At 42.5% G+C, this 25675-nt stretch overlaps 1 protein-coding gene across 2 annotated transcripts; it reads left to right on the top strand.

Moving 5' to 3' along the window:
- Window positions 1-6824: 6824 nt before the first annotated feature.
- Window positions 6825-22587, top strand: MLYCD (malonyl-CoA decarboxylase). Of its 2 annotated transcripts, none has more exons than XM_088062378.1 (5): window positions 6825-7330; window positions 12290-12432; window positions 13358-13514; window positions 14034-14183; window positions 21030-22587. In XM_088062378.1, the coding sequence occupies exons 1-5, from the start codon at window positions 6830-6832 to the stop codon at window positions 21561-21563; spliced, it is 1485 nt and encodes a 494-aa protein (XP_087918504.1). In that variant the 5' UTR covers window positions 6825-6829; the 3' UTR covers window positions 21564-22587. The 2 variants fall into 2 exon arrangements, with proteins under 2 accessions (XP_087918504.1, XP_005528229.3); XM_005528172.3 differs by having other exon boundaries at window positions 12320-12432; window positions 21030-22583.
- Window positions 22588-25675: the final 3088 nt, after the last annotated feature.

Raw genomic sequence — 25675 nt, forward strand, 5'->3', positions numbered from 1 at the left:
AAACATCAAATAGTACAGCAATTAGTATGTAAAACAAGATTATTTCAGTGGATCAGCCTGCAGTTCCTATCCCATAAATCACTCCTAACCAGAGCATATGGGCACATTGATCCACACACATCAAAGGTGGTGTAAATATTCCATAGGCAGGAAGAGATGGCTGGGTTATCCAGGGAAATACCTGTTACCATGGCCTCAGCAGGGACACGTGCAGCACTGCCCTCTGGAAAGCTGAAAAGTTAAAATCCTGCACTGGGACTGCAGAGAAACCCCAAAACCCATCAGCCCCAACCTCTGACCCCTGGAAAAAGGAAGGGCAGGACCACTGCACCTCCTCAGCACCACTGCACATCCTCAGGGATTTACACACCTAATTACAAGAGACACACACACCAGGACTCATAAAATCAGTGCCTTCCCAAAAACCCTTTCCATTTCTGATTTTGTGCGCCGTAAATTGAGGTTGTGGCCCTCACTTATTTTACCCCATCCTTCAGAGATTTCACCAGACACCAGCACAGTATTTGCAGAAAGCCATCTGCAGGATCAGAAAAGTCTCCTGAAGATGCTTCTCCCCTCTGATATAACTGTATTTACTATCACATCAAATGAAATATAAATCTGCACAGTAGAGATTCTTGTGTTCCAGTCTGTGGGTAATATCTTTGGGGTCAATAATCAATAAAAGCTTAAATAAAAGCAATGAACTCTACTCCAGCAGTATTTAGATGTCTAAGCAATGGCAGAGCAGCACTTCCATAGATGTTAATTTATAATTCAGAAAATATTCCTTCTTAATTGAAAATCCAGAAAATATTCCTCCTTAATTTAAAATTGGAAAAATAATAATTGAAAATTGAGAAAATATTCCCTCTTTCCCCACATGCCAGTGCTGCTGGATGCCACGCTGCTCCTAAATTCTGCTGCCTGTGGATCTCAGAGCGCAGGGCTCAAGGGCACCCTGGAAAGTGGGGATGAGCCCCAGGAATCTGCTGCCCTGAATGGACACAAACCAGCTCCAGGCTGACAGCAAATTCCTCCCAGCTCTTGGAGGCTGGCACATGAGATCCTGGCTGGCAGGGAGAACAAATCTCCTGATGGAGAAAGATGGAAAGATTTGGAAATGATTACCTGGGCCCTGGCTGATGGGTGCACACCTCCAGTGCTGCTCCAGCTCAGCTGTGCCAGGTTCCTCCTCTGGAGCTCAGGGAAAGCTCTGCCCGCCCTGCAGGAGCCCTGACTGTGTCCTGTCCATGATAATTATGGATTTTATAAGAATTTCCTGCCATGATCTGAAGTTGTAAGGGAATAAAGGCTGGCTGGTTTGCTTGGGGAGCACTGACTGAGACAGCAGAGCCTTCCTACAGTCTGTGGGGAGAGAGGAACACATTTAGTGACCTTCTGCAAGAACCTCTTTCCTACCACTGACTGTAGAAATAAACCCAGAGAGATCAGCTGAATGGATTTCCCATTCACCAGGAACAGCTGCTCTGCAAACATCATTTTAAAAGGTTAGATTAACTGGCTGACAGAGCATTGATTTAATGTGCTGTTTTTTGGGTTTTTTTCTAATTCCACACTTGTAGAAATGTTAAGAAACAAAACAAAGAGGGTGTAGGAAATGCACAGAGACAATAGAAATGACCAAAATAAGCATCAACTTTCCTGACTGTGATTCACTCCTGCAGAACTGTGGGAACAACGTGGAGACGCCTCAGTGGTAATTGAGCTTTTAGAGGCCTTTAGAGCTGGTGACAGATTAATAGGTTGCTATCATAAATCCTGACATCCTTGCAATTTCTGTATTCCTGGATTTACACACAAACTGAACACTGTAAACACTTCAGTGCCTCAGCTGCAGCGTTACACATCTGCTAAGGCCACTGGTAACTTTATGAAATAACACCATGTCACAAAGCAAGGCAGTGTTCAGCAATTAAACTGAGTCCAGGCACCACAACAGATAATTTTCCAAAGTAATTGCCTCGAGGAAACTCCAGCAACACTAAAAATCAGGTCTGTTGAAGACAACAGTGTAAAAGCAGTACTTTCATTGCCAGTAGTATAAACACAAGAGACTTTAAAGGAGTTTGTTTCCTGATTATTAAGTTGCATGCTGTGTAAAGCAATTATTACAGCTCTCAGTTTCCCAATCTTTGTGTTTATTAAAACTAATGAATGCTTTTAGCATACAGGAGAGTAAATAAATTTGCATAGGATTATAACAGGCAGCCTATACTCATCCCTGTAGGCTTAAACACTAATGGTAAAAGAAACATTTACCCAGTAAATAAGCAAGTTGAAACCTGAACTCCTCCTCCTTTGCCAGGAGTTGAGTTGGAGTGGGCTGCAAAACTCCTCTGAGCACAGAGAGATTGGTTATCCAGTGCAGTGCCAAGGTCACTCCTGAACAATCCAACAATCTAACTTGTGATGTAATTAGATGAAATCAGGCTTTGACTTCAATAAAACACCTGGATTGTCCTGCTTCAGCTCAGTCACTTCCCTAAGCACTGCCCCGTGCTGTGACGAGCTATTCATCCACCCCTTTATGATGGAGAAGGTAAAAAAGAGAGCAATGAAAAGTGGAAAGTTTTGTGGGGTTCTGTGTTATTCACAGTCTGAGGCACAGCCCCAGGGAGTTCAGCCCCACAACAGATGAGAAGTTACGTCCTTCCCCAAATGTTTTGTTGAATTCCTCATCAGCCTCAGTGAGATCCCCTCCATATTTGAATCCTGCAGCTTCCTCTTCTTGGTGTCCTCTGCTCCTCTTCCTCCTCACTCTCTGTTCCAGGGTGTTTAAAAATCTGACTTTTACTGCAAGCTGGAGAACAGGGAGACAACTTCCCACTCTTACAGCCAGCCTTCTGCTTCCTGTTTCTGCAGCCTGGAAGGGAGTTTAGTTTGGTACTCAGATACCCAAATCCATACAAGTGTAACTATAGTGTTACTCTGTGAGCACAGAGCTGATCCTGTAGGCTCTCCTGTGCTTAAAGCCAGGTAATTCCACAAAACAAGGTTGTATTTATCTAAAATTAAGATTAAAGCTAAACACTGGCTGCAGCTCTGACAGTGGAATGTTGCTGTCACATTTTAAACACCCAGCTTGGTGAGCTGGAACAAAACCCCCTCAGAGCTGCCTGTTTGGAGGGGCTGAATAATTGAAGAGAAGTGCAAAATGCTGAAAAGATCCTGCTTTTTACTCAGTAACTACAGCAAGTTTGCTTTTTCCAGTATCTTATGAGATTTATGAACTCTTCAAAATGGGATACTTGCTCATTTAAAGTAATTTTACAAACTCTGTTCCGAGCTATTACCAAATGTGTTCAGAGCAGCTTCCCACTCTGCTCTCCCACTGCAAGCATTGTGGTGAAAGGAAAATAGAGGAAGAGTTGTTAGTTCCTCTTGTCAGCCTGGAAAGGACAGTTTTTAGTTGATCACACAGATATTTTTAACATTTTCTAGTAGATTTAAAAAAAAAAAATCTTTATTTTGAGAAGTCAAAAAGAAATTTGTGTATAAACCGTGTTATTACAAGAATAAGCCACCTTTAAGGATAGGTGGGGAGTGATGTGTCTTGACAAAACTCTCATGGATGAACACTTTGCAGGCACAAACACAGATTTATTGGAAATCATTGGCTCCATCTTGTTTCTTTTGAAGTGAGCTGAAGCTCTGCTATTCTCTTGAATAACAGCACAGTCAGTTTCTCAGTCAGACTCCTGTCCTAAATACATTTATGTGGCACTCTGCATGTAAGAGCAAATACAGAAAAGAAACAAAACAAACCCCAAGACACAGGACTACCTTCATTCCCATCATAAATCAGTTTGTCCTTGCTATAGTGGAATTATTGAGCACAGAATCCAGGGCATGTATTTTATTTTTACCTAACATTTGAACAGATTAAAGAGAAAAAAAAAAAAAGGAAGAGGATCAGATTGACTTGGATCAAATTGACTTTCTATCTTTTATTAGCTTTTCTTTTTGCTCAGAGACAAAATTTTACAATTACTGAAGTGCAATTAGGCTCTTTCAATCTCCAGTTTTCTAACAATAACATTCAGTTTTCAGTAATAAGCGTTTTCAAGAATAAACATCCACAGTGGCAAGGCAGATCCAGGGAAGAGGGGCTGGAATTTGGGACGAGAGAACTCTGCAGCCCTGTGCAGAAAGGTCTCAAACCCTCAGGCTGAGCTGAAATGGGGCTCCTGAACCCATGGAGAAGGTCCCAGGTGAGGCAGGGCAGGGCCACTGATGCCTCGTGGTGCCCTCAGGTCCTGACAGGCAGAGATGTGTTTTCATTTCCCGAGCAGCAGCTGAAGCAGACAGTAAGTTTTCCCTAGGGGAAAAAAAAAATAAATAAAAAAAGAAGCAGTAGAAGGTTTCAAAAGAAATGTCTTACTTGACAAAGTCTTACAAGCTGCACCACAGAGGTTTCTGGGGATGAACAACACTTGTAGCTGCTTTTTATGGCTGTAGGTCATGCAAGAGAGCTCTGTTCTTGCAGGAATCCCAGCCAAGGACAATCTGAGAGTGCTGTCAAAATGGAAAGAACAGAAGAATTTCTACAGAGGGTTCTAAAAGGGAATTGCTCCTGAGAAATGCTGACCATTTGCAGGCAGGTTGGAGCCTTCATCGTCCATCACCACTCTCCCCTTGTGCTAACATCTCTATCTCAGGCTTCTTGAATTTCTGAATCAGAAACTGGGCGGGTCCATAAGGATTTCAATGAATAGGAAGATTAACTAGACTCATTTTAGCACAATTCTAGGGCCTATGTCAACCAAATCTGCATCAGATTGTGAAGAAGTTTATTGTAGAATCATACATCGAACAAACACGGCAGATTTAAGATCATTATTAAACATACAGAAAGAAAAATTCATTTTCTAGCTCTACTTAGCTAAAAGAAATAGTCTATCCACCTCTTTTTATGAAGCATGGCCAAAACCGTTTTATTTTAGTTTTCACATGGAAAAAGTTGTACTTGTCTAATGGATGCCTATTTAAAACTGCAGAATTGCTATAAAGGGTGCATATAGAAATATCATGATGATTTTTGGTGGAAGTTTTTACCTACTCCTCTGTCTCCAAAGGCATTACCCTGGGAATCTGACATAGACAGAGGCTCTTTTGGCAGCCCCTTTCCTGGGGAGGTGAAGGAGAAAGACTGACCAAACAACTTTGAAGGTTTTTTATTTAGCTGAAAATTAAGTTCTAAAGGTGGGAAGGGAATTTCTGGAGCTTAATTCATTACCAGTGAGATTCAAATGTTTTAAAATAGTCTTTTTTATGTATTTTAATGTTTCTGAGTCATGTTTTCACTCCCTTAAGGGTATAATAGTTTATCATATAACCCTCAGTTTCCTAGGACTATACTGCTCACAGTTTTTTCTCTTTTGGGACAAAATTCCTTAGGAATCTCTAGCATATTCCTCTAAAATTTGTAACTAGGCAGTGTTCTCTTTATGTCTCTTCACTGACAAAGGGGGCTTGATTCTCTCCCCAATTCTTATTTCAAACATTGAGAATCACAGTTCCCTGTGCTTTTAAGGACAATTGCTGCTCAATTCTGATCTCACTGGCATCAACATGACCCATGTGTTTTGCTGGTTTAATGTCTAAAGGAGGCAAATCCTGAATGTCCAGAGGAGTGTTACCTTCGCAAGCCTGATGGGAGCAGGGTGGAGATGTTGAACTTCATTCACGAAAGGTCCTGACACACTTGAGAGGACTTTGGGCTCATGATGAGTTTTTTTGCTACAGGGCCTAAAGAACAGGCCATGCTCAGGTCTGTGACCTCAAAATTGCACAACCAAATTTGTGTTGTTTCCTGCAGTTGTTTCAGAGCAAAAACAGCTGCAGGGCTGGCCTGGACTCCCTGGGGCTGTGATTCCTGTCCCTGAAAGTATCAGCAGAATTCCAGGAGCCACAGCCTCCTCAGGACATGGGGAAGCTGCCCAGGAAATCAGATTTGTTCCCTGGCGTGCACCAAGCCAGTAATGCCACATTTGAGACACACATGAATTCTTTATTTCAGCGTTGTGCAAGCCTGGGTGCTCAGTGATGTTCCACAAACCCAGCACAGCCCAGCAGGAGCCACAGGGGAGAAAGACACAGAGGACAGAGTAAGGACGTAAAGTGAGACAGGGGAGATTCAAATCAGGTATTTGGAAAAAAATTATTCACTGGTTGGGAGGTCAGGCACTGGGACAGGCTGCCCAGGAGGTGCTGGAGTCACCATCCCTGGAGATGCTCAGGTGTCCGGATCTGGCATTTGTTGCTGTGGTTCAGGGTTACAGTGGCAGCGCTGGATGAACACTTGGACTGGATGATCCTAAAGGTCTCTTCTTGATGATTCACGGAATCACAAAAGCAACTAGGTTAGAAAAGACCTCTGAGATCATCAAGTTCAATTTGTGCAGAACATCAACTTCTCAACCAAGCGCCACTTCCAGGGAGGTGACTCCACCGCCTCCCTGGGCTGCCCGATGTCTGGCCACCCTTTCTGTGAGGAAATTCCCCCTAGCGTCGAACCCGGCCGTCCCCTGGCGCAGCCTGGCACTGTGTCCGATGTGTCCCCGCGGTTCCAAAGTGCAGCACGGTGCATTTCGAGGGCAGGGCGGTGCCGGGAGAGCTCCGGGCCGTGAGGAGGGGCAGCGACCGCTGAGCGGCACGCTCAACATGGCGGCTGACACACCCCTCACACACCCCCTGCTATCCTCACTTTTCATTGGCGGAGCGCGCTGTCAGTCTTCGGCCGCAACCAATCAGCGCTCGCGGAGCGGCGCGGCGGGCGGGGCCGCGGCCTGCGGCGGTGTGCGGGATGAGGCGGCTGTGCCCGCGCCTGGGCCCCCGCCCGTTGCTCTGGGCCGCGCCGGGCCCGCGCCGCTTCTCCTCGGGCGCTTCCCCGGGCATGGAGGAGCTGCTGCGCCGCTCCGTGCCGCCGCTGCCGCCCTACGAGACCAAGGAGAAGGCGCCGCCGCCCGCCGAGCTGCGCGGCGCGGAGTTCGTGCGGTTCTACCGCGCGCTGCAGCCCGGGCCGCCCCGCGCCGAGCTCCTCACCCGCCTGGCCCGAGACTTCGGCGTGGAGCACGGGCGGGTGGCCGAGGCCGCCGCCAAGGTGCTGCAGGCCCGCGAGCAGCGCAGGGAGCCCGGGGCGCTGCTGCAGGCCGAGGACCGGCTCCGTTACTACCTGAACCCCCAGTACCGCGGGCTCTTCGCTCACCTGGGCCGGCTGGAGGGCGGGCTGCGCTTCCTCGTGGAGCTCAGGGCCGACCTGATGGAGGGGCTGGCCAGCAAAGCGGTGGATGGGCCCCACGTTAAGGTGAGGGCTGGCCTGGGTGGCTCTAAGGGACAGTCGGGGGATGTGGTTTGGGGTTTTACTGCTCTTGGTGCAGCCACGTTAGGCTGGGATCCAGGTCACTGCTGGGGTCTTTATGGGTCCCTCAGTTCAGGAAGGACATAGAAGTGCTGGAGTGGGTTCAGGGAAAGGGAAGGGTCTAAAGGACAAGTCCGATGAAGAGCGGCTGAGAGAGTTGGGAAAGGGGCTCAGCCTGGAGAAAAGGAGGCTCAGGGGGAATTTCTGGCTCTGCACAACTCCCTGACAGGAGGGGACAGCTGGGGGGTCGGGCTCTGCTCCCAGGAACAGGGACAGGAGGAGAGGGAATGGCCTCAGGCTGGGTCAGGGCAGGCTCAGGGTGGACAGCAGTAAGAATACATTTGCATTAAAGGGTGATTAATCATTGGAACAGACCCAGAGAGGTGGTGGAGTCCCCATCCTTGGAGGTGATCAAGAAACCGCTCCTTATGGCACTTGGTGACATGGTCTGGTTGACAAGGTGGTGATGGGTCAGAGATCGGACTCAATGATCCCAGATGTCTTTTCCAACATAAATGATTCCATGATTCTCTGGAGAGACCCGAGTAAACCGCTTCCCCAGGCCATGGCAGCAGTGAGAGCTGCCTGTGCTGACACTTGGGAAGGAAGTGGCCCCTGGTAAGTGGCCAGTGGGCTTTCCAGAGTGGCACTGCGAACTGCTGGCATATAATACACTGTTTTAAAAGTTATTTTACAGCAAAGCTGGGCTTGATTATTTTTTTATTATGCTATTTCAATTTTTGTCCTCTCTCATGTTCTTTTTTTCCACAGGCCACTGATTTTCCACTGTCCTTATCATTTCTGATGAGCTCTTGCAATTCACAGAGGGAAATTTGCTGAAAATCTGTTTCATGGGTGCAATTCTTCCTCTTGCTGTTCAGAACCCTCTCACCTGCAACACTTTACTTTTTCTGTGCCAGCATTTTCCTCTTGAGATTTGTTACATTTTGCTTGCTTACTTATATTCCAACCCTTGAAATATGACTCTGGTGAAAAATTCACAACATTATGATCTCAGGTAGCAAATCATCCAACGATTGCTTTTAAAATATTCTTCATCTTTACATATGATTTAGAAAAAGTCAGTGAAAAGTTCAAGTTGCTGGCAAAAGATAATGAAAAAGGGAGCATTTTTGTCAAATTGATTTATCTACAAAGCTGCTTCCATAATTAAGCAGTAGTTGGAGTGTATTTGTGATCTTGGTCTTGTGTTGATCTTCTGGAAAAAAAAGCACCATCATTGTTAAAAGTTTTTCTATAAAAAGTGTTTGGTATTTGCCTATCAAAAGTCCTGTGTAGCCATTTCATTAGTGCAGAGTTGATTTCAGTTCTAACATAAAGACAAATGTGCAACAAGAGTTTTATAACTTCTGTATATTTGTGTCTGCGCTGACAAGGAAATGTGGGAATAAAATTAAATGGATCTCCTTGATGCTGGTGGAGAGCTAAGAATGCATTATGTGGCCTCCTGGGATTCTGGTTTTGCTCAAACTGTCTAAAATATTTCTTAGACAGTCCTTAGTCCATTTAGTTTGTAATTTGAAAGACCTATTAAAACCAGTAGTACCCATTTCTGTGTTGTAAATATGAAATATTTTTCTATTTCCTCAGCACTATCAGCATAAAAGCAGCTTGGACTGCTCAGATATTGGGTGATGAAGGATTTCTATTTTGTGTTTGTTCAATAGATTGTAGTAAAATGTCATATTTCAGTGATTAAGTCACTTGAAAGTGCTTGAGCACAATTTACTCATTGACCAAATGAGCAGAAATGGGGGTGGGGAAGGGAAAGAAATAATGATTTTAATTTTAAGGATGAGATGTCCCATAATATAAACCAATATAAATAAGAGCCAGAAGAGATTTTAGCACTGCCATTATCACTGCAGTAATTACTATTAGCAATAAAAAATCAGAAACCTATAATTTGTGTCACTATTGAATCCTTGTGTTGCTGGTGGGGATATTTATCCATTATCTTACCAGAGATATTCTCTATGTAGATTCTGAAGGTAATTTGTGGGGGAAAAAAAAAAACCCAACAGAAAAAAAATTGACCCACCAAAACCAAACTAAATCAACCTGCCCAGCACAGGCACCTTCAAATATTTGGCAATATCAGAGTAGATCTGTAAGTGCCAAATGAAGTAAAAAGTTGAAAACTTCAAATATTCCAAAACCATGGGAAAACTCAACTCTTGTGAGTGGTATTTTATTTAGTAGCTCAAGAGGGAAAGAGAAATAGTTTCCTCATGAGCAAGGCATTTCTTCTTAATAAAAAATAATTAATTGGAGATTTTAATAAGAGTTTTCCCATTTGTTGCCCAAGAAATAGGTACTTGATATGAAGATTAAATAGGCTGTAATTTGCTGTCTCGTAGCAAGAGCACGGAACAGGAAAAAAATAACCACAATTTATTAGACTTGGCTAATAGAAATTGAAGTATAGCTGGTAATTTGAAATACTAATCTGAGTATGTCTTGTTGCTCAGATTTAGGACTGGGATGCTGAATAATGAATGTGCTTGCTTTTCTTTTTAATGAAGTCTTGCAGATATAATTTTTATGACTAAAAAGGCCTCTGAAATGAAAATAAGAATTAAATTTACAAAATAAGAGAATCTGCCACTAAATCTGAAAAATAAGGAACCCAAACTTGAGCCTGTCCTTGTTGAAGCTTTTTGGAAATGTCCTGTATAATGAAATATTAAACACAAGTCAGAATCTTGTTCAGGTGACTTGAATTAAACAGTTTTGGATAGTGAAAACTTCTATGTCTTTCTGCACTGAAAAGTTTTGTCAGCACAGCATCATGGAATCCTGGAAAGGTTTGGGTTGAAGGGACCTTAAAGCCCATCCAGTTCCACCCCACACCATGGGCAGGGACACCTCCCACTGTCCCAGGCTGCTCCAAGCGCTGTCCAAGCTGGCCTTGGGCACTGCCAGGGATGGGGAAACCACAGCCTCTCTGGGGAACATGTGCCAGGGCCTCCCCATCCTCACAGGGAACAATTCATTCCTCATATCCCATCTCAACCTGCTCTCTTTCAATCTGAAGCCATTCCCCCCTGTCCCGTTGCTGCAGGCCCAGCTGGGGTTGGACTCGATGATGGTGGCTGGTCCCTTCCACCTGGAGCCCTTCAAATTCCTGCACTGTTGTTTTATAAAACCTTCTTATTCACAACTGACAGGTTGGTTGGGTTGTAATTCCCCATAAACAATATTTCTTTCTCCCCAAATCATTACTGAAAGCACATCTGCTCCACCTTGTTCGGTTACAGCTGTTGCTTCAGCCACACCCCGGGCCTGCACAGTAGTGCTGTAATGGAAACAGGCTCCAGTTCCATTGGCATCCCTTGCTGAACCTTCAGAGGAGCAAAGCTGCAGCAGTTTGGAGTGCTTCCCACTCTGTTTCCATGCAGGATGTGCTGTGTGAGCCTGGTTACTGGCTCTGCCATCCTGTTCCCCCTCTGCCTGCTGCGCTGCAGCTGAAATGCTGCTCAAAAGGCACATGGATGGCAAGAGAGACGTAAGAACCTGTTCCTCTGCCCCCACATCTGACAAATCCAGCTCCTTTTTCTGGTTTACAGTGTGCCCCTACAAAAGAAAACAAACCAAACAATCCTGGGGTGCCTGGAGACCTCCACTCCACCATAGGATATTTGACTAAAGTGATTCATGGTATTATGGAAAAACTTCAGAGCTGTGCAGAAAGGATTCACAAGGGAGGTATCTTAAAGTCAGAATAAACATACCAATCAGAATTTATTTGTTTAGTAAAAAGGTATTGAAAAAAAATTGTCATGGAGGACCAAATTGTTCTATGCAGATGAATAACTGTTTCTTCTGGATTTGAAATTGTTTGGTTTTTTCTAGTATGTTAAGAAATAAACCTGTCCTCTTATTCAGTTTTGGACTACTTGTAGCAGTTATTTTGGCCAGCAGAAACCTTTGATGTGTGTCTTTTGACAAGTGCCTCTGCAACTTTCATCTTGATTAGGTTATAATAGGAAATATTTTTGCTTTCTATGACAGTCCTGAGACTACATCTGAACTTAAGAAAAATATTTTAAATTTTCTGATTAGATTTATATATTTTTTCCAATTGTTTTTCTTTAATGTGGTAAGCTAAAGTACATTGGAACTTAATTTTTCTCTCTTACGTCCAGCAGTAGCTATTTAATAAAGGTTTGAATAGAAGATGAAGAGTTTTGTTTTGAAATAAATGGTTATTAAGTTAGTTTCAGGCAAACCCATCTGATAAGGCTGTTGGTAAGTTGGTGCTGGTCTCACACTGTGTCTTGTGTACAAGGCAAATGGAAGAAAGAAAAATGAGCTCTGGAATCTCTTTTAGGGATAATCATGCTGTGCTGAGTTCAAGAATACTTGTTAAATTCAAATAAATTTAGACAGGAAATCTTTAATAATACAGGCAGCTGGAAAGTGGTATATAAAAATCACTATTACAATGAATGTTTCTGAAAGGGTTTGACATTACAGTTGGGTTTCATCTCTCATACTGTTCCAAAGTTGATTTGATTTTTCAGTTCTGTAGTCTTATGCTGCTGGGTTTTATTTTTCTTGCTCAAATATTTTCATGTTTTTAGAGAAGAAAAATTCTGTCTGCATCCTGTTGAAAGGTATTTCCATGGTATTGAATTCTGGGCTACTGTGTAACTGCAGCATGGTGGTCAAATCTGCTCAAAACCTCCCCATTGTGTGCTTTTTGTCCACAGTGTTTTGCCTTCTCTTCCCTGTCCCTGCTTGCACTACAGACAGTCCCTTCAAGGATTTTCCTTGGTTCAGTCCTGGACTATTTCCTGATTAATCTTCTCAAGCAGATCCCTAAGGAGTCAGTCAAGGTTATCTTTACTCACATTTCCATGTTGTACCTTGCTTATTCAGCAGCCGGTTCCATCTCGGTTCTGTTGGCAGGAGATGAATGGAGTTCTCAAGAACATGCTCTCCGAGTGGTTCTGCACAGGATTCCTCAACCTGGAACGGGTCACATGGCAATCCCCTTGTGAAGTACTCCAGAAAATCAGTGAGTAAGTGCTGGAGGCTGGGAGGAGTCCCTGATGAAGAGGAGATGGAATGCTTGAGACTGCAGAAATTCTGTGTTTTCAAGACTCTGCTTTTCTGAGCTGAAGGCAAAGTATGATCAGGAAATATTTGCATTAGCACGCTGTAGAGCCCAATTTTAAAAACAGATTGAAGTAAAGAATAAAGGTGATGATTTGTGCCATAGTTTGATCCTGTAGCTCCCACTCTGCGCTGGTAGAGTGCTGTCTTTCCTTCCAACTTTCTCAGTTACCCTTCCCACTTTCCCAGAGGTTCTGCAGTGGTTTTGGCTGGAACTGGTGAGGTGCAGAGGGTCACTTGTAAAGTACATGTGAAGAGAGCACCTTGGTTTTTGTACCATGTGCTCTACAGTCCATCTCAATCTGATTTCTGAACCTACAACATTGACTGCTGAATTTCTGTCAAATGGTCAAAGTTGTGATGAAGTTGAAAACTACTGAATTATGTGCTGGGCCACCTTGTTGTATAAAATCTTGATGAAAAAATAATTTCTAGAATGTTCTGAAAGTATGTTATGTGAGTGTTAATGAGGCAAAGACATCTTGGACAACCTGAATTTTCCAAATAAAAAGAATTAGTAATATTTAATTAATCTTCAAGGTAATTTGGCAAACACACTAATGAGTGGATATGCAATATTCCTTTACAATCCACTTTGTCACAGCTTGCTGACAATTTTACTTTGTTCACAGCCTGATTCTTTTTTTTTTGATTGGAAAGTTTTGTCACTGACCTCAGTGGGAAAAGCACTGGACTTGTAGGGCAGATGACCTCTATTTTAAATTAAATAATAATAACAATGACACTGATAATGACAATGATGATGATGATAATAATAATGATAATAAATCAATAATAGTAGTAATTTTATTTTTACATTTTCTCCTTGAGTTCTGAAGCTGTGCACCCTGTCAGAAACTGGGTTGATATGAAGCGTCGAGTTGGGGCCTATAGAAGGTGCTACTTCTTTTCTCACTGTGCCATCCCAGGAGAGCCACTGATTGTCCTGCACGTGGCACTAACCAGTGACATCTCCAGCAGCATCCAGGTACAGCCACTCAGGCATTTGGTACACAGCAAAGCGCCCAAATTGCAGTGGGCTTATTTAAAAATCCACAATTCCCTGTCATTTGGCAATATTTGCTTTTGTTTTCATCTTTTAAGAGAGGAGAGAATTGGCATGTAAAAATTACAGGGATATTTTTTGTTTTATAATATTCTGGTTTGGTATATTATGTAAATTGAAATTTTGAGGGTTTGCTCAAGAGCAAGAAGAATAAGAAAATATAAGAAATATATAGAGAAATAAGAAATATATAGAGAAAATGAGACAAAAATTTCAAAGTGGTTGCAATTACTTCTGAAAACTTTAAACCATGTTACAGCTTTTTCCTCCACTTACTAATGAATAAGCAGCTCTTCCTACTTTTTCATAGACTTTTGTTGTCAATGAATAAAACAGTGGGGAAAAGTGTTAATGCATTTAAAAGTTAAAAAGAAAAACCTCCCTTTAATGATGATAGTAACTATTAGTAACATTTTTTATTTTTAATCCTTATTTTCCCAGGCCATAGTGAAAGAAGTGCCTCCTTTAGAGACAGAAGATCCAGACAAAATCACAACAGCAATTTTCTACTCCATCAGTTTGACTCAGCAGGGCCTGCAAGGGGTGGAACTCGGGACTCACCTCATCAAAAGAGTTGTCAGAGAGCTGCAGGTGGGTGTGGCAGGGGGGCTCAGGGTTTGTTTGCACAGCAAAATGGTTTAGTTCCCAATTCATGTCACTACTCAGCCCAGGAAGCTGGGGCTTCCCCTTCACTTGGAACTTCTTCCCAGAGCAGCCTTTGGAGATGTGGAGAGCTGGAAGAGCATTTCCTGCTCTTGGTTGGTGTCTGCCAGATGTAGATTCTGTTCCACAGCTGACAAGTTCTGTGTGAACTCCTTGTGTGGTTGCCTGAAGTCAAATGAGAACATTTCTGCTGGAGGTGGCTTTGAAACATCTGTTTTCTGCTCTGATCCAATTCACTCTTGCCTCTCAGCTGAGTGGGAAGAGCCTGATCAAGATAGTCTCTCTTCAAAGTACCTGACAGTGCCTTTTCCAAAATCTTACAGCTGCTCCAGGAACCAAAACACTTCCTGTTCACTAATTAGTTCATTGTTTTGTTTGTAATATTGAATTGCCACTGGTTATTTATGCAGTGTGCGTGCCCTGAATACATCCATTGAGAAAAATAAAAAGGAGAAAGATTTCTTTGCCCAGGTATGTCTTGCAATATAGTAAACAAAATCTCTTAAAAGAGTCTTTTACTTTCTGCCAGTCAGTTCTCTGAATTTAGATAATATCATTGCATGCTAAGGGATTATTGTTAATAGCTTTAGTATTTGGAGAACCTTCTTCCAAGCAACTGGAGAAAGGAATGAAAATTAATTTACAGAGTGGTGTGAAAGAGAGAATCACATTCCTGCTCTGAGTACATTATTTTATTTAATATAAGTCTTTACTGCTTAAATTGCTGACAAAGCTACCACTTAAAAGTAATGATCACTGCTTGTGTTTATATTCATTGTTTCACATCTGGATTAGTAACGATGTCTGGAAAACTGCCTGTGATTTAGAACTTCAATTCTACTTACAAAAATATCTTAAAATTGGATGCTCCAAAGCTCTACTGCCAGAAAGTGATAGATTATTTAATTGCTGAATCATAGCTGGCTACCCTGAAGTTGTTTTTTGGTTTTTTGTTTTTTTGTTTTTTTGTTTTATTTTTAATGGATATTTTGGCTGAATTTTGTTGCTTCTTGCTTTTGGAATGGCTTTTAGATTAATTGTTGAAAGTGTAGTAGTCCAGGTATAATTAGGCCATGCCATCTGTCTGATCTTGACTGAGGGGAAATTGGAATAAATTCATGCAGTTATCTGCTTTCACATCTGAAAAATAATTCCTGGATAATTGAGTTGCTCTCATAAAATAACCCTATTGACATTGTATCTGTCCATCACTAACTGCTTGCAACACCAGCAAAGTTGTGAGTTCTAAAGACAAACAGACACATCATGCTTAGATAACCTAATGCAAGTTGTAAAATTTGGTGTTTCCAGCAGAAGAGTGTGTTTTGTATTTATACTTATGGTAAAGTTTTTACATTGCAGTGTTTAAAACCCAGCCCCTCTTCAGTGTCTATCACTGAAACCCTTTGCCGAGATGCCTTTAAATACATTTTAATCATAAAATTAATCCCTCAGTCTTAAACTACCTCTTTAATATTGAGAACTTGAGTGCTTGCCATGCAATGCCAAAGGTGGAGATCTTCCTTCTACTGAAATTTCCTACACTTAAAGCTGTTGTGAAAACCGTGCTGGCAGGAAATTGTTGTGTGACAAATTGGACATGGGCTGAGGTGTTTATATATGGTCTGTGTGCATAGATTAAAAGTACAGCAACCTCCATGCCTTGCCCCTACACCATTCCTGTTTGGAAGGGAACTGCTCTAGGGCTAAAGAAGACAGAAAGGATAATCCAGGAATATTTATCCATTGTGGATGTGGCTCTCTAATAGTTTTTTCTTCACTCTTTGATGTTAATATTTTTCTCTCTCCTGTTCTTTCCACTCCTTCATGCTTTCTCCGCCTTCATTCCAAAGTATTGTCCTCAAATTTGTCTTGAATGGTGCAAGAACCATCTCCCACTGCATGTTTCACATCTGTGAAGTGACCCTGAATCATTGTCCTGTGGTTCCTACAATTTTTGATGCTCTTCTACAAGGCCTCCTTGCTGTGCCTCCCATCTCAGTGGACTTCACCCCTCAGAGGAGAGAAGCCCTCTGTATGTCAGCTTCAAAATACTTCCACTGTGGAATTTTTACAAGGTCAGGGTTGTTCAGGGCAAAGGCAGGGCATGCAGTGAATAAATACTCCTGGCAGCCTGTTCTGCTTGGCTCCCAAAATTCTGGAAGTCCTTTTCCTGTGGATGAATTGCACACATGTGCGCTCTTTCTCTCTGCTCAGGTGCAAGCAAAGGACTTGCCAAGGTTGTCTGTATTCAGGTTGGACATAATTCTTGGGAGCAGCATTACAGTCACTTCAGGAGGGATAAATGGTGTACAGGAGTGCTGAGTGGACTTGGTGACAGCAGCTGAAACAATCCAGCCTCAGCAAAAAAATTCTGGGTCAAAAATTACATCTCATTAAGCCAGCCTCCAGCAGCTTTTGTAAAAACAGATGGGTGAGGTCTCTGATAGGAAAAGGATTTTTTGTATCACCTTTACATGGCTTTGCAATAAACAAATCTTTTTTTCAAGTGCTGCTAAATCACCAAGTGTTCCAGGTTACAGAAGTTGAGACTGTCTTTAATTTAACTGGTAATAAAATGCATTGGGAAGAGGAGACCATTTGGAAGGGTCGAGGATTTTGTTTTTCATTTTATTTAAACTGATGATTAAGACACTTTTATAACTTGCCATTTGAGTTAACTTTGGTGGACATCTGTTTGATCTGCAGAATTCTGAGTTGTGCTGTCCCAAAGTGCTGCAAGCTCTCAGAACTTCTTTTATCCTCCAGTAAAAATCCTCTACCTGACTTGTACCTTAGTGTAACGTGCTCTGACACTTCTACTTGTAAGTGCCACTGTAACCTGCAAACTGAAATCCCAGCTGTCGATGAGAAAAACTCCAAATTGGACCTGCCATGAATGTGTATCATTAGGTCAGGAAAAGACATGCACAGAGTTAGGAGTGTGCTGAGAACCCCTCTGCATCGAAGCCTTCATCGGACAGGATTTCAAAAAAAGCTGCACTGAAACCCTGATCTGAACTAGAAAATGATGGCTGTAAATCCAGTTAGTACCATACTCCTTAATATATCATTAATACACAATTAAAATAGAATTTAATTTTTTATAAATCTTGCTAATCTGCCTGAACTGGTCACATACTCTGCTAAACATGAGCATGTGTGGGGCAGCACTTCTCACTTTCAGAGGATGCCAAGCACCAATTCCTTCCTGAAATATTCCTTGCATTGGGAAAACTGGTGAGGATTTCACATCCCAGTGCTGAGCACTGTTAGTTTGAGACACTGGGTACAACTTGATGCTGCTTTTGGGTGTCACTAATTTAAGCAGATGGAGGGTGGGTGAAACTGAGGCACAAAATGGGGTCCTCAGTTTCCTCTGCAGTTGGAATCCTTAACATTTACCTGGACATTAAGATTTGGCATTTGCCACAGGAATTGTTCTGTACAATTGGGTAAAGGTGGGGGATATTCTGGAGATCAGAATTGGACCTGGTGTCTCCTACAAGGGGCATCCTGGGAGAAATTGTGCTGCTCTCAGGAGCAGATTTTTCAGTTTTTGGCAATTTCTTGACAAAAGTTTGCTTTACACAGATTACACAGATAATATAGAAGGGGTTTGTGTACAGGCTTCTGTTTTTTCTCAGCATATCCTGTTGGGATTATTTTGGGATGAATTCATTAGGCCAGTGATACCACTTTGATCCCAGTGCTCCCTGTACAAATCTGGGAATAGGCTGTGTAGGCATTCCCTGCAGTCTCTTGTTTATATTAATATATATAAAGCAGGGAGCAGGCAACAAAAATGATCTCTTGTATTGCTGAAATTGAAGCTTGCTTTGTTCCCAGAAATGAATTAGATTTTGAAACTATTTCAGACAACTACAAAAAAACAAACCCCAAAATGAGTGCAGGCAGATAATTTCTAGCAAGCTGATAGGTGCTGGTGAACGAGGAGGTGGATGGATTTCTCATTAGCCAGACATTTAATTCCCAATGTGTTTATAGCCACTCTAAACAGTCTGTGGCTCTGCAGAAGGTACATGGTGGCAATTCAGTCAGCAGATGACAGACACAGATAGCTGTGCTGAAGCCTTTGAGAAAACTGCTTAGGATTTTATAGCCTGTGGCATTTGAGGGAGAAAACTGATAGCTGCTGTGGACTCAATAGAATGCTCAACAATTGGTGGCAGATTTTAGCTTTCTGCTTGGGCTGTTGATAATTGCTACCTTAATTTGATCTAGGTGACCTGGGGAGATTATAATTTCCAAAACAGGCTTTGATTTCATTGATGAAAAATGTGACCTTGGACTGCAGCTTTCAGAGTGCAAGACAGTTTCAGATAAGATATGGATAATGGGAGAAATCTGTGCTCCTCTGCAAGGGAAGAAAAAAGAAAACAACAACAAAAAGCAGCAATCAAACACAGAAATCTACCCCGAAGCAAAACTAGCAGCTGTTTCTTAATGGTGTGTGGGTTTCTGACAGGAAAGTAAATATTAATGTATCTCCACCAGTAGCCTTAGAAACCAGCACATCAATTTAGCAAAACATAAATGTGCTCACTCCAGTGAATTTATTTATTTTTCCATGAGAAATGGATGCCTCAGATAAGCTTCTAAATAAAACTTTTATCAGATGTGTAGTAGTTGGTACTGTACCTTCAAGATGGGGTCACTTTCCCGTGTCTTATCTGTCCTGAGAAGTAAAAAACTCACGATTTCCCATTTTGTTTTTAATAGAGTAAGAGCTGGTAACCTCCTGTGAAGTCTTTGGGACTGTGTTGGTGAACAGGTCACTCCTGAAAGCGGTGATAAGCAAGGAGCAGTCCCCAGCAATCCGTGTCAGTTATTTATTTAATTAAGAACTTTGCAGTGTTTGTTATTACCACATGGAGAGGGAAGAAATAATTCATTCTCCCTTTTGTCATCGTGGGTGGTGCACAGGTGCCCTCGGGCTCTGCAGGCTGGGAAATGAGATTGGAATTGTTACCCTATGGAAGCAATAGACACAGCTCAGCTCCCGAGTGAGAACCTTGTTAGCTCTGTTCAGGAGAAAAACAGAAGGTGTAAGAGATGTCTGTAAAGAAACTTCTTTATTTTATGAAATTCATGTGCAAGGAAACCTCATAGTTGGATTTCACAGAAGACATCAGCTTTGGAATTAATCTTAAAAAAAAAATATCACTATGTCCTTTAGTGGAAACTTGAAAAAGGTTTCTACTTTACTGGTTTCTGCTTCTTTACCAGAATTTCACTTTCTGAGTGTGGTAGTTGTAGCAGTTGTGAGCATGACAATGACCTCCTGGGAGCTCTGATTACAAAAATGGTGTTTTGTTCAGTAAGATACAGAACTGAGTGTTTTTAGGAAATAATTAGCTTGGTTTTCTTGACTTGGTTCTCTAAGGAGATGAAATGAGGTGTTTCTTTGATCAGGTGTAACTTGATCTGCTTTTCTTGTCCCTGCCTGGTCCCAGAAGAATTCTTAGGCTGACATGTCTAAATAACAGTCAGAGAGCTTCAGCTCAGGGCAGGCAGTGATTTTCTGCAGGTGCTCCAGCTGTGGCACCAAACAGCAGAGCACAGCGCTGGCAGGCCCAGCCCAGCAGGGACATCTGGGGAAGAGGGAGAAGGTTTGGTTGTACCAGAGCCGGTGCTCAGCCCAGCACTGCTGGCCCTGCGCCCTCCCGGAGCAGGCTGCAGATGGCAGCTGTGCGTGCTCACACAGCCCGGCAGCACCGGCTGAGCCCTGATGGCTTTTTAATGCTTACCTCGGTAATCCTCCAGCTAGAAAAAGTGCCGTTTGTAGTCATTTAAAGACAATTTTCTGCTGAAATTAAGATGCATCTGTAATGTTGATGAATGTCTTGGTTCTTATCATTTCTGCTGTTGGAACAGTAATTAAATCAGCACTGGGGTGGTTTCAGCTCAGCTCTGTTCCTTTGCCCCCCGCTCCTCCAGGAGGGTTACCTGATGGATTCTGTATTCATTCCAAGTGACAGTGAGTTTAGTCTTCATGCTTGCGAGCCCCAAAACTAACACGGTTTTCCTTATGCATGTTTTGCTTTACATGATTTCATAGTTAGTAAGGTTTAATCAGAAATTAGCAGGAGTACAGAAGAAATTTTGCATGGTTAAAACAAGTATTATAGTTGCAATAAAAAAAATACTCACATGGTGTGTATTTCTTGCTGGTTTAGGGAATAGCATGAAAGGTAGCTGGTCTGTATAAAGAACTTCATTCAAAACTTCAGGAAATACTTCTTTCCATAAAAATCTACAAATAGTACCTCATGATTCTACAATAGACTGAAATAATAAACTGCCCTTGATTTAAAAAAAAAGATGGTTACATATGAAAATAAATAGTATTTAAGTGGCTTTCAAAACTTGCATGTCTGTTTAAAAGAAATATTCTTCAGAATCACTTCTTTATGGCCTGTGATTTTGTTTGTTTATTTCTGCCTGTAAAAGGATAATAGCAGAACCCTGTGGTGGTAAGTACTGCAAAAGTACTTTTATAGTGATGGTGTGTGAGGAATGGCATTCAGTCAGCTTTAAAATTTCCTGCGTGCTCCCAGTGCCTTCTCATCACTAACCTGCTACTGCCAGGGGAATTTTTTACCTTTTTTTGTGTGTTCATGTGTTCCTTTTCAGGTTTCCTGATCTTCACCTGCCAAAAAGCAAAGGCCATCAGCTGCCCTTTCGCTCAAACTTCTCTGTGTCAATCATGACCAAACTCACGGTTTATTTTTTCTCTCCTTTTGTCTGCAGAAGGAACTTCCTCAGATAAAAGCTTTTTCCACACTTTCACCTATCCCAGGATTCACAAAATGGCTCGTTGGTCTCATCTCCTCCCAGACTAAAGAACAGGGAAGGAATGAACTTTTTACAGAGTCGGAATGGCAGGAAATCTTTGAGATCACGGGAGACTCCAGCAGCGAAACCTTGAAGAAGCTGTTGAACACCAACGAGTGGGTGAGGTCAGAGAAGCTGGTTCAGGTGCTGTGCTCCCCCCTGATGAGACTCTGTGCCTGGTACTTGTATGGGGAGAAGCACCGAGGCTACGCCCTCAACCCAGTGGCCAATTTCCACCTGCAGAACGGCTCGGTGCTCTGGAGGATAAACTGGATGGGGGACACCAGCCCCCGGGGCATCGGGGCCTCCTGTGGCATGATGGTCAACTACAGATATTTCCTGGAGGAGACAGCCTCCAACAGTGCCCTGTACCTGGGCTCCAAGCAGGTCAGAGCCTCCGAGCAGGTGCTGGCCTTGGTGTCCCAGTTCCAGCAGAACAGCAAGCTGTAGCTACGTACCATGAACACTCAGAGTGAACGATCCTGACTGTAAAGAGCTGTAATCATCTGCACTTCTTCACTTAAATCAGAATGTACCCCCTAGGACAAATGTGCTCCGAGTTCCCTGGGTTAGCAGGGTCTTGCTGATGTGGCTGTGTACTCAACCTGGTTGAATCACCTCTGGTGTGTGCAGAGGGGCTGGAGTCGTGTTAATGGAGAGTGAAATCCTCTTCATCAGTTACAGCCCAGGGGTAGCTTGAATGGAAAATACCCGAGCCAACGTTATTCTGTTGGTAATATAAATTGTATAAGCTGTCTTTGAAGGGAGCTGCACTTCTCTGTCAAAATGCTGCTATAGATTGTTCAGAACCAAAGTACCTGGAATAAAGGTAAATTTTGGGTCAAATATATTATCAAAACAGAAATCTGCAGTTTTATTTCTACAATATCTGTCTTCTGCACAAAAAAATCTCATGTAAAGCTTCCTGGTATTTTCATTTTTCAAGCTAAAACTCACTGAATCCTTGCTTTGATGCAGTGTGGAAAAGCCTTGCACTAATCAAAAAAAATCAGGATCTCAGTACAGCAGGTATGTTATGTTATATTGGCGTGTTTTGGCTGCTAAAATTTAATGAGCAATAAGGAAGCCTTCAAATAGGGGAGGAGAACAAGCCAGACTGTTATTTGGGAATCAGATGAGGAGTTTCTAATTATGTATATTATATTTCGGCTCTAGTAATGTTTTAAGTTGATAAAGAGCTTTTTTAATAAAGAGGTAGGTGGGATTTTTAAACCAATAAAACAAACTTTCTCATTAAACAATGTGGATTTCAGCATCTCCCCTCTTTCACTTAGTTTACTTGTTACCTCCTTGATAACAGTTACTGCAGGACACTCCTGTTTTTACCAGGGACCAGGGGTAGGATCCATTCTCTTGGGCTTTCTTAGCTTTCTCAAATGCCTTAGAATTCAGGTTTCAAGGTGAAATTTATCTGCTTGTATAAACCATGCAAGCCATTCCTGGCTGGCAGGAATAGAGCAAGAGAACTCTCCTTGTTCAGCTCTTCAGGTTTGAAGGAACCAGGTCACTTACTTCAAGTTGAAGGAGTTCTGAAAATGCAGTGGTTTTGAAAGATGGTTTTATTTTGAAGCAGGAGGAGCTGTGAGGGCAATTAAATCTGCATCCTCCTGGCCATAGTTCAGAAAAAGCTAATGCTTCTGCTGTATTGCAGATGGAAATACAACATAATCCCATATTCTTAATAGCTGGACTCGAAGGATAATGAGTTTTTTCCACTTGGAGCCTTAGACAATTGTATGAGAATTGGTTCAGTGACATGAAATGATAGTAGCTTATGAGGGAGGAAGAGCAAAGCTGCTAATGCTTCGTTAACACTTCAGTTATTGCCCAGGCCTGCCTGGGACCGACACAGAAAGATCTGGCACAGCTCAAGGGAGGCAGGCTTCTCTCCATTTTCATTCCTACCAATCTTCAGGAGGATGGATGCTGGCATTGGGCCGTGGCAAACAAGTTCCCACCTGTGGCTCCAGGACCGGTTTCTCAGCCGCTGACCCACGCGGTTGGGCAGTCTCCATCAGGTCTGTCCCTGCCGCCTCGTGCAGGTGCCACCTTTCTCTGGATGTTGAATTAACCAGTCACCAACGCATCAGCAGCCAGTTTAATCTGCTGGTATTCCCAGGAGTTGTGGTGTGGGGCTGAGGAGGAGGTCGCAAAGCTGCAGCAGCCTCTTCCTGGAGCTCTTGTGGATGGGTACATTTGTTAGGTGACATCTGGTCTCCATCAGAACCTCAGCACCTGCAGAGTTGTTTCCTTTTCAGCAGTTGTGGTTGTTGGTTGTGTGGTGCTTTCTGAGGTCACATCATCTGTTCCATTGATAAGTTAGCAATGTGAGGCCAAAGCTCCTGCAGCGAGCTCTGTGTCACAATCACGGCACCAGTGTGAGTGCAGAAGGATCGTTTGGATGTGAAGGTGGGACAGGCTGCCCATAAAAGCCATCAGCTGCTAAGTGCTATTAGTTTTTTTTGACTGGCCATTGATTTTGCCTTTTCTGATGGATTTTCCAGCTTGTTACTAAAGAGAGATTTTAGCATGAAAGATGCTGAGGAGAAAAAAATTAAATATTCACCATCTGCGCTACTTACCAGGACAATAACCATCCCTGGAGAGGATTGTACTCTCACAGGGAGTCTGCACAACAATGAAAGCAGAGAGACGTCCAGTTCCTTTCTGTCCCTGTCAGTGCCACTGCAGTGCCATTTCTGAGGAGCAGAGGATGTGAAAGAACACCCTCTGTCAGAGTGTGGAGAGGAAAAAGGAGAGGCTGCTTTCCTCAGCGAGCAGTGGGAGCTGCTGTGCTGGAATGGGCTGCATAGAAAAGCATCTCAGTTTCACAGCTGCATCCTGCCTCTGAAAGCAAATCAATAGAAATTATGTTGCTTTGTCACTTTGGCTTGTTTATGATCAACTCAGGCTGTTTTTCTCGTCCCAGGAGCGGGGCCTCCCGTAGTGCAGTTGTGTGGGGTTGAGTGGGACCTGTGCTCTGAGATGTGCCCTGGCTCAGCAATGAGAGGCAAAACAGCGCCTGGCTGGGGGCTGCTCGCTTTTCAGTTCCCTTGCAGGTGCCTCTGAGCCATCCCAGAGTTCTGCTGAAATACAGGAGTGCTCGAAGCAGACAGACTTTCCACGTGTATCTCTGGAGTTTGGTTATTGGGGAAAAGGGTGCAAAGGTGTTGTAGAGAGAGTAAGGTAAGGGCAGTGCGATTCCTCAGCCTCTTGTGATGGTTGTCTGAGGCTTGGTGCTTTTCCTCTCATGCTATTCTGCTCCCCACTTCTGCTGCCTTGGATACACATTTTGCAGCAGCAATCATATCTTGTGACACATCTTTTGCAAGCCCACTTACATCTCGTGAAAGCCTTGCTTCCCCTTTTCTTACACTGCCCAAAAACAATTACAAAGGTAACTAAACCTAAAAGCAGGTTAAAGCTTACAATAAACACGGGCAAATGCAGATTTCTGTGGTTTTTTCTCCACGTGGCTGTTCCTGGAGGTGCCATAATTGCCTGCAGGATGCATTAGCTCACTGCAACAATATTGAAAAGGTAGCATGGTGTTTTATATTATGTGTAACACTAATCAATATCCATCTCTTCCTCTTTATTATCTCTTAATTGTGGGCATAATTAACAAAGATAATCTCTGGAAGGCAGAAGCTGTAGCTGAAAGAGAGAAATTAAGCAGTACCTGGTCAGATGATGAGGAAATAAAAGATATTCTGTTTCCATTTTAAGAAATGGCAAGAAAAAAGTAATTTTTGCTAAGTTGTTTAAGCTAATAGGCCTTTTTTTCTTTTTAAAAAATGAAAAGTAGGAAGGAAAATTAAAGTAACTCATTTACTGAAACAGATTTGTAAAATTCTCTGCTAAATGTGACTTTTAAACCAGACAATTCATTAACCCAGCTGCTGGGAATTAGATTGGAATTATTTACTGAGTCTTAACCAGAGTCAAAACTTGGGAGTGTTGAGGGGAGTGGTGGAAAAAGATTGAGAATTAAAATGACATGTTTCTGCCTAATTACAAAAGAAAAGGAAATGATGCCAGAACTTTAAATAGGGGAAAAAAAAAAAAACATTACATTGTTACAGTCTGTACCTAAGATTATACTTAGATAGACTTCATGTTCCAGAACGGTATTTAAAATGCAATTTAAATATTTAAATTATGTTTGCTTAAATTTTTAAAATAAATGTTGTTGTGTTATTTTTACAGAGAATATTCTCCCGATGAGATGGCCTTGAAATTTCATATTTTTACTGCAACTAAAGTTCTCCTAACAAGTTATGTTGGAGTTAAGAGGATGCCTTTAGGCAAAGGATAAAGTTTTAATTGGATTTTTGAATAATCATCTTTTGAGTCCTACTCAAACTTCAGATTGCTTTTGAGACACATTTTGCACCGTAGATCTTTGATGTCACACTCAAAATGTGCAGTTCTCTGCTGTATTTGTGGCACAGCCACCCTGCAGTGGCACAGGGGTGGCTTTTGTAGGGAGGGACCTTAAAAACCACCAGCTCCACCCCTGCCATGGGCAGGGTCACCTT

The sequence above is a fragment of the Pseudopodoces humilis genome, chromosome 14 (assembly GCF_049639895.1).
Source record: "Pseudopodoces humilis isolate 2021_Gansu_Grassland_sample_001 chromosome 14, ASM4963989v1, whole genome shotgun sequence".
Classification (NCBI taxonomy): domain Eukaryota; kingdom Metazoa; phylum Chordata; class Aves; order Passeriformes; family Paridae; genus Pseudopodoces; species Pseudopodoces humilis.

Coding starts and splice junctions, on each gene's coding strand:
- MLYCD (XM_088062378.1), top strand. CDS start 6,830: ATGAGGCGGCTGTGCCCGCGCCTGGGCCCCCGCCCGTTGCTCTGGGCC. Junction 7,331..12,289: donor TGGATGGGCCCCACGTTAAG/GTGAGGGCTGGC, acceptor TTGCTTATTCAG/CAGCCGGTTCCATCTCGGTT. Junction 13,515..14,033: donor ACATCTCCAGCAGCATCCAG/GTACAGCCACTC, acceptor TTATTTTCCCAG/GCCATAGTGAAAGAAGTGCC.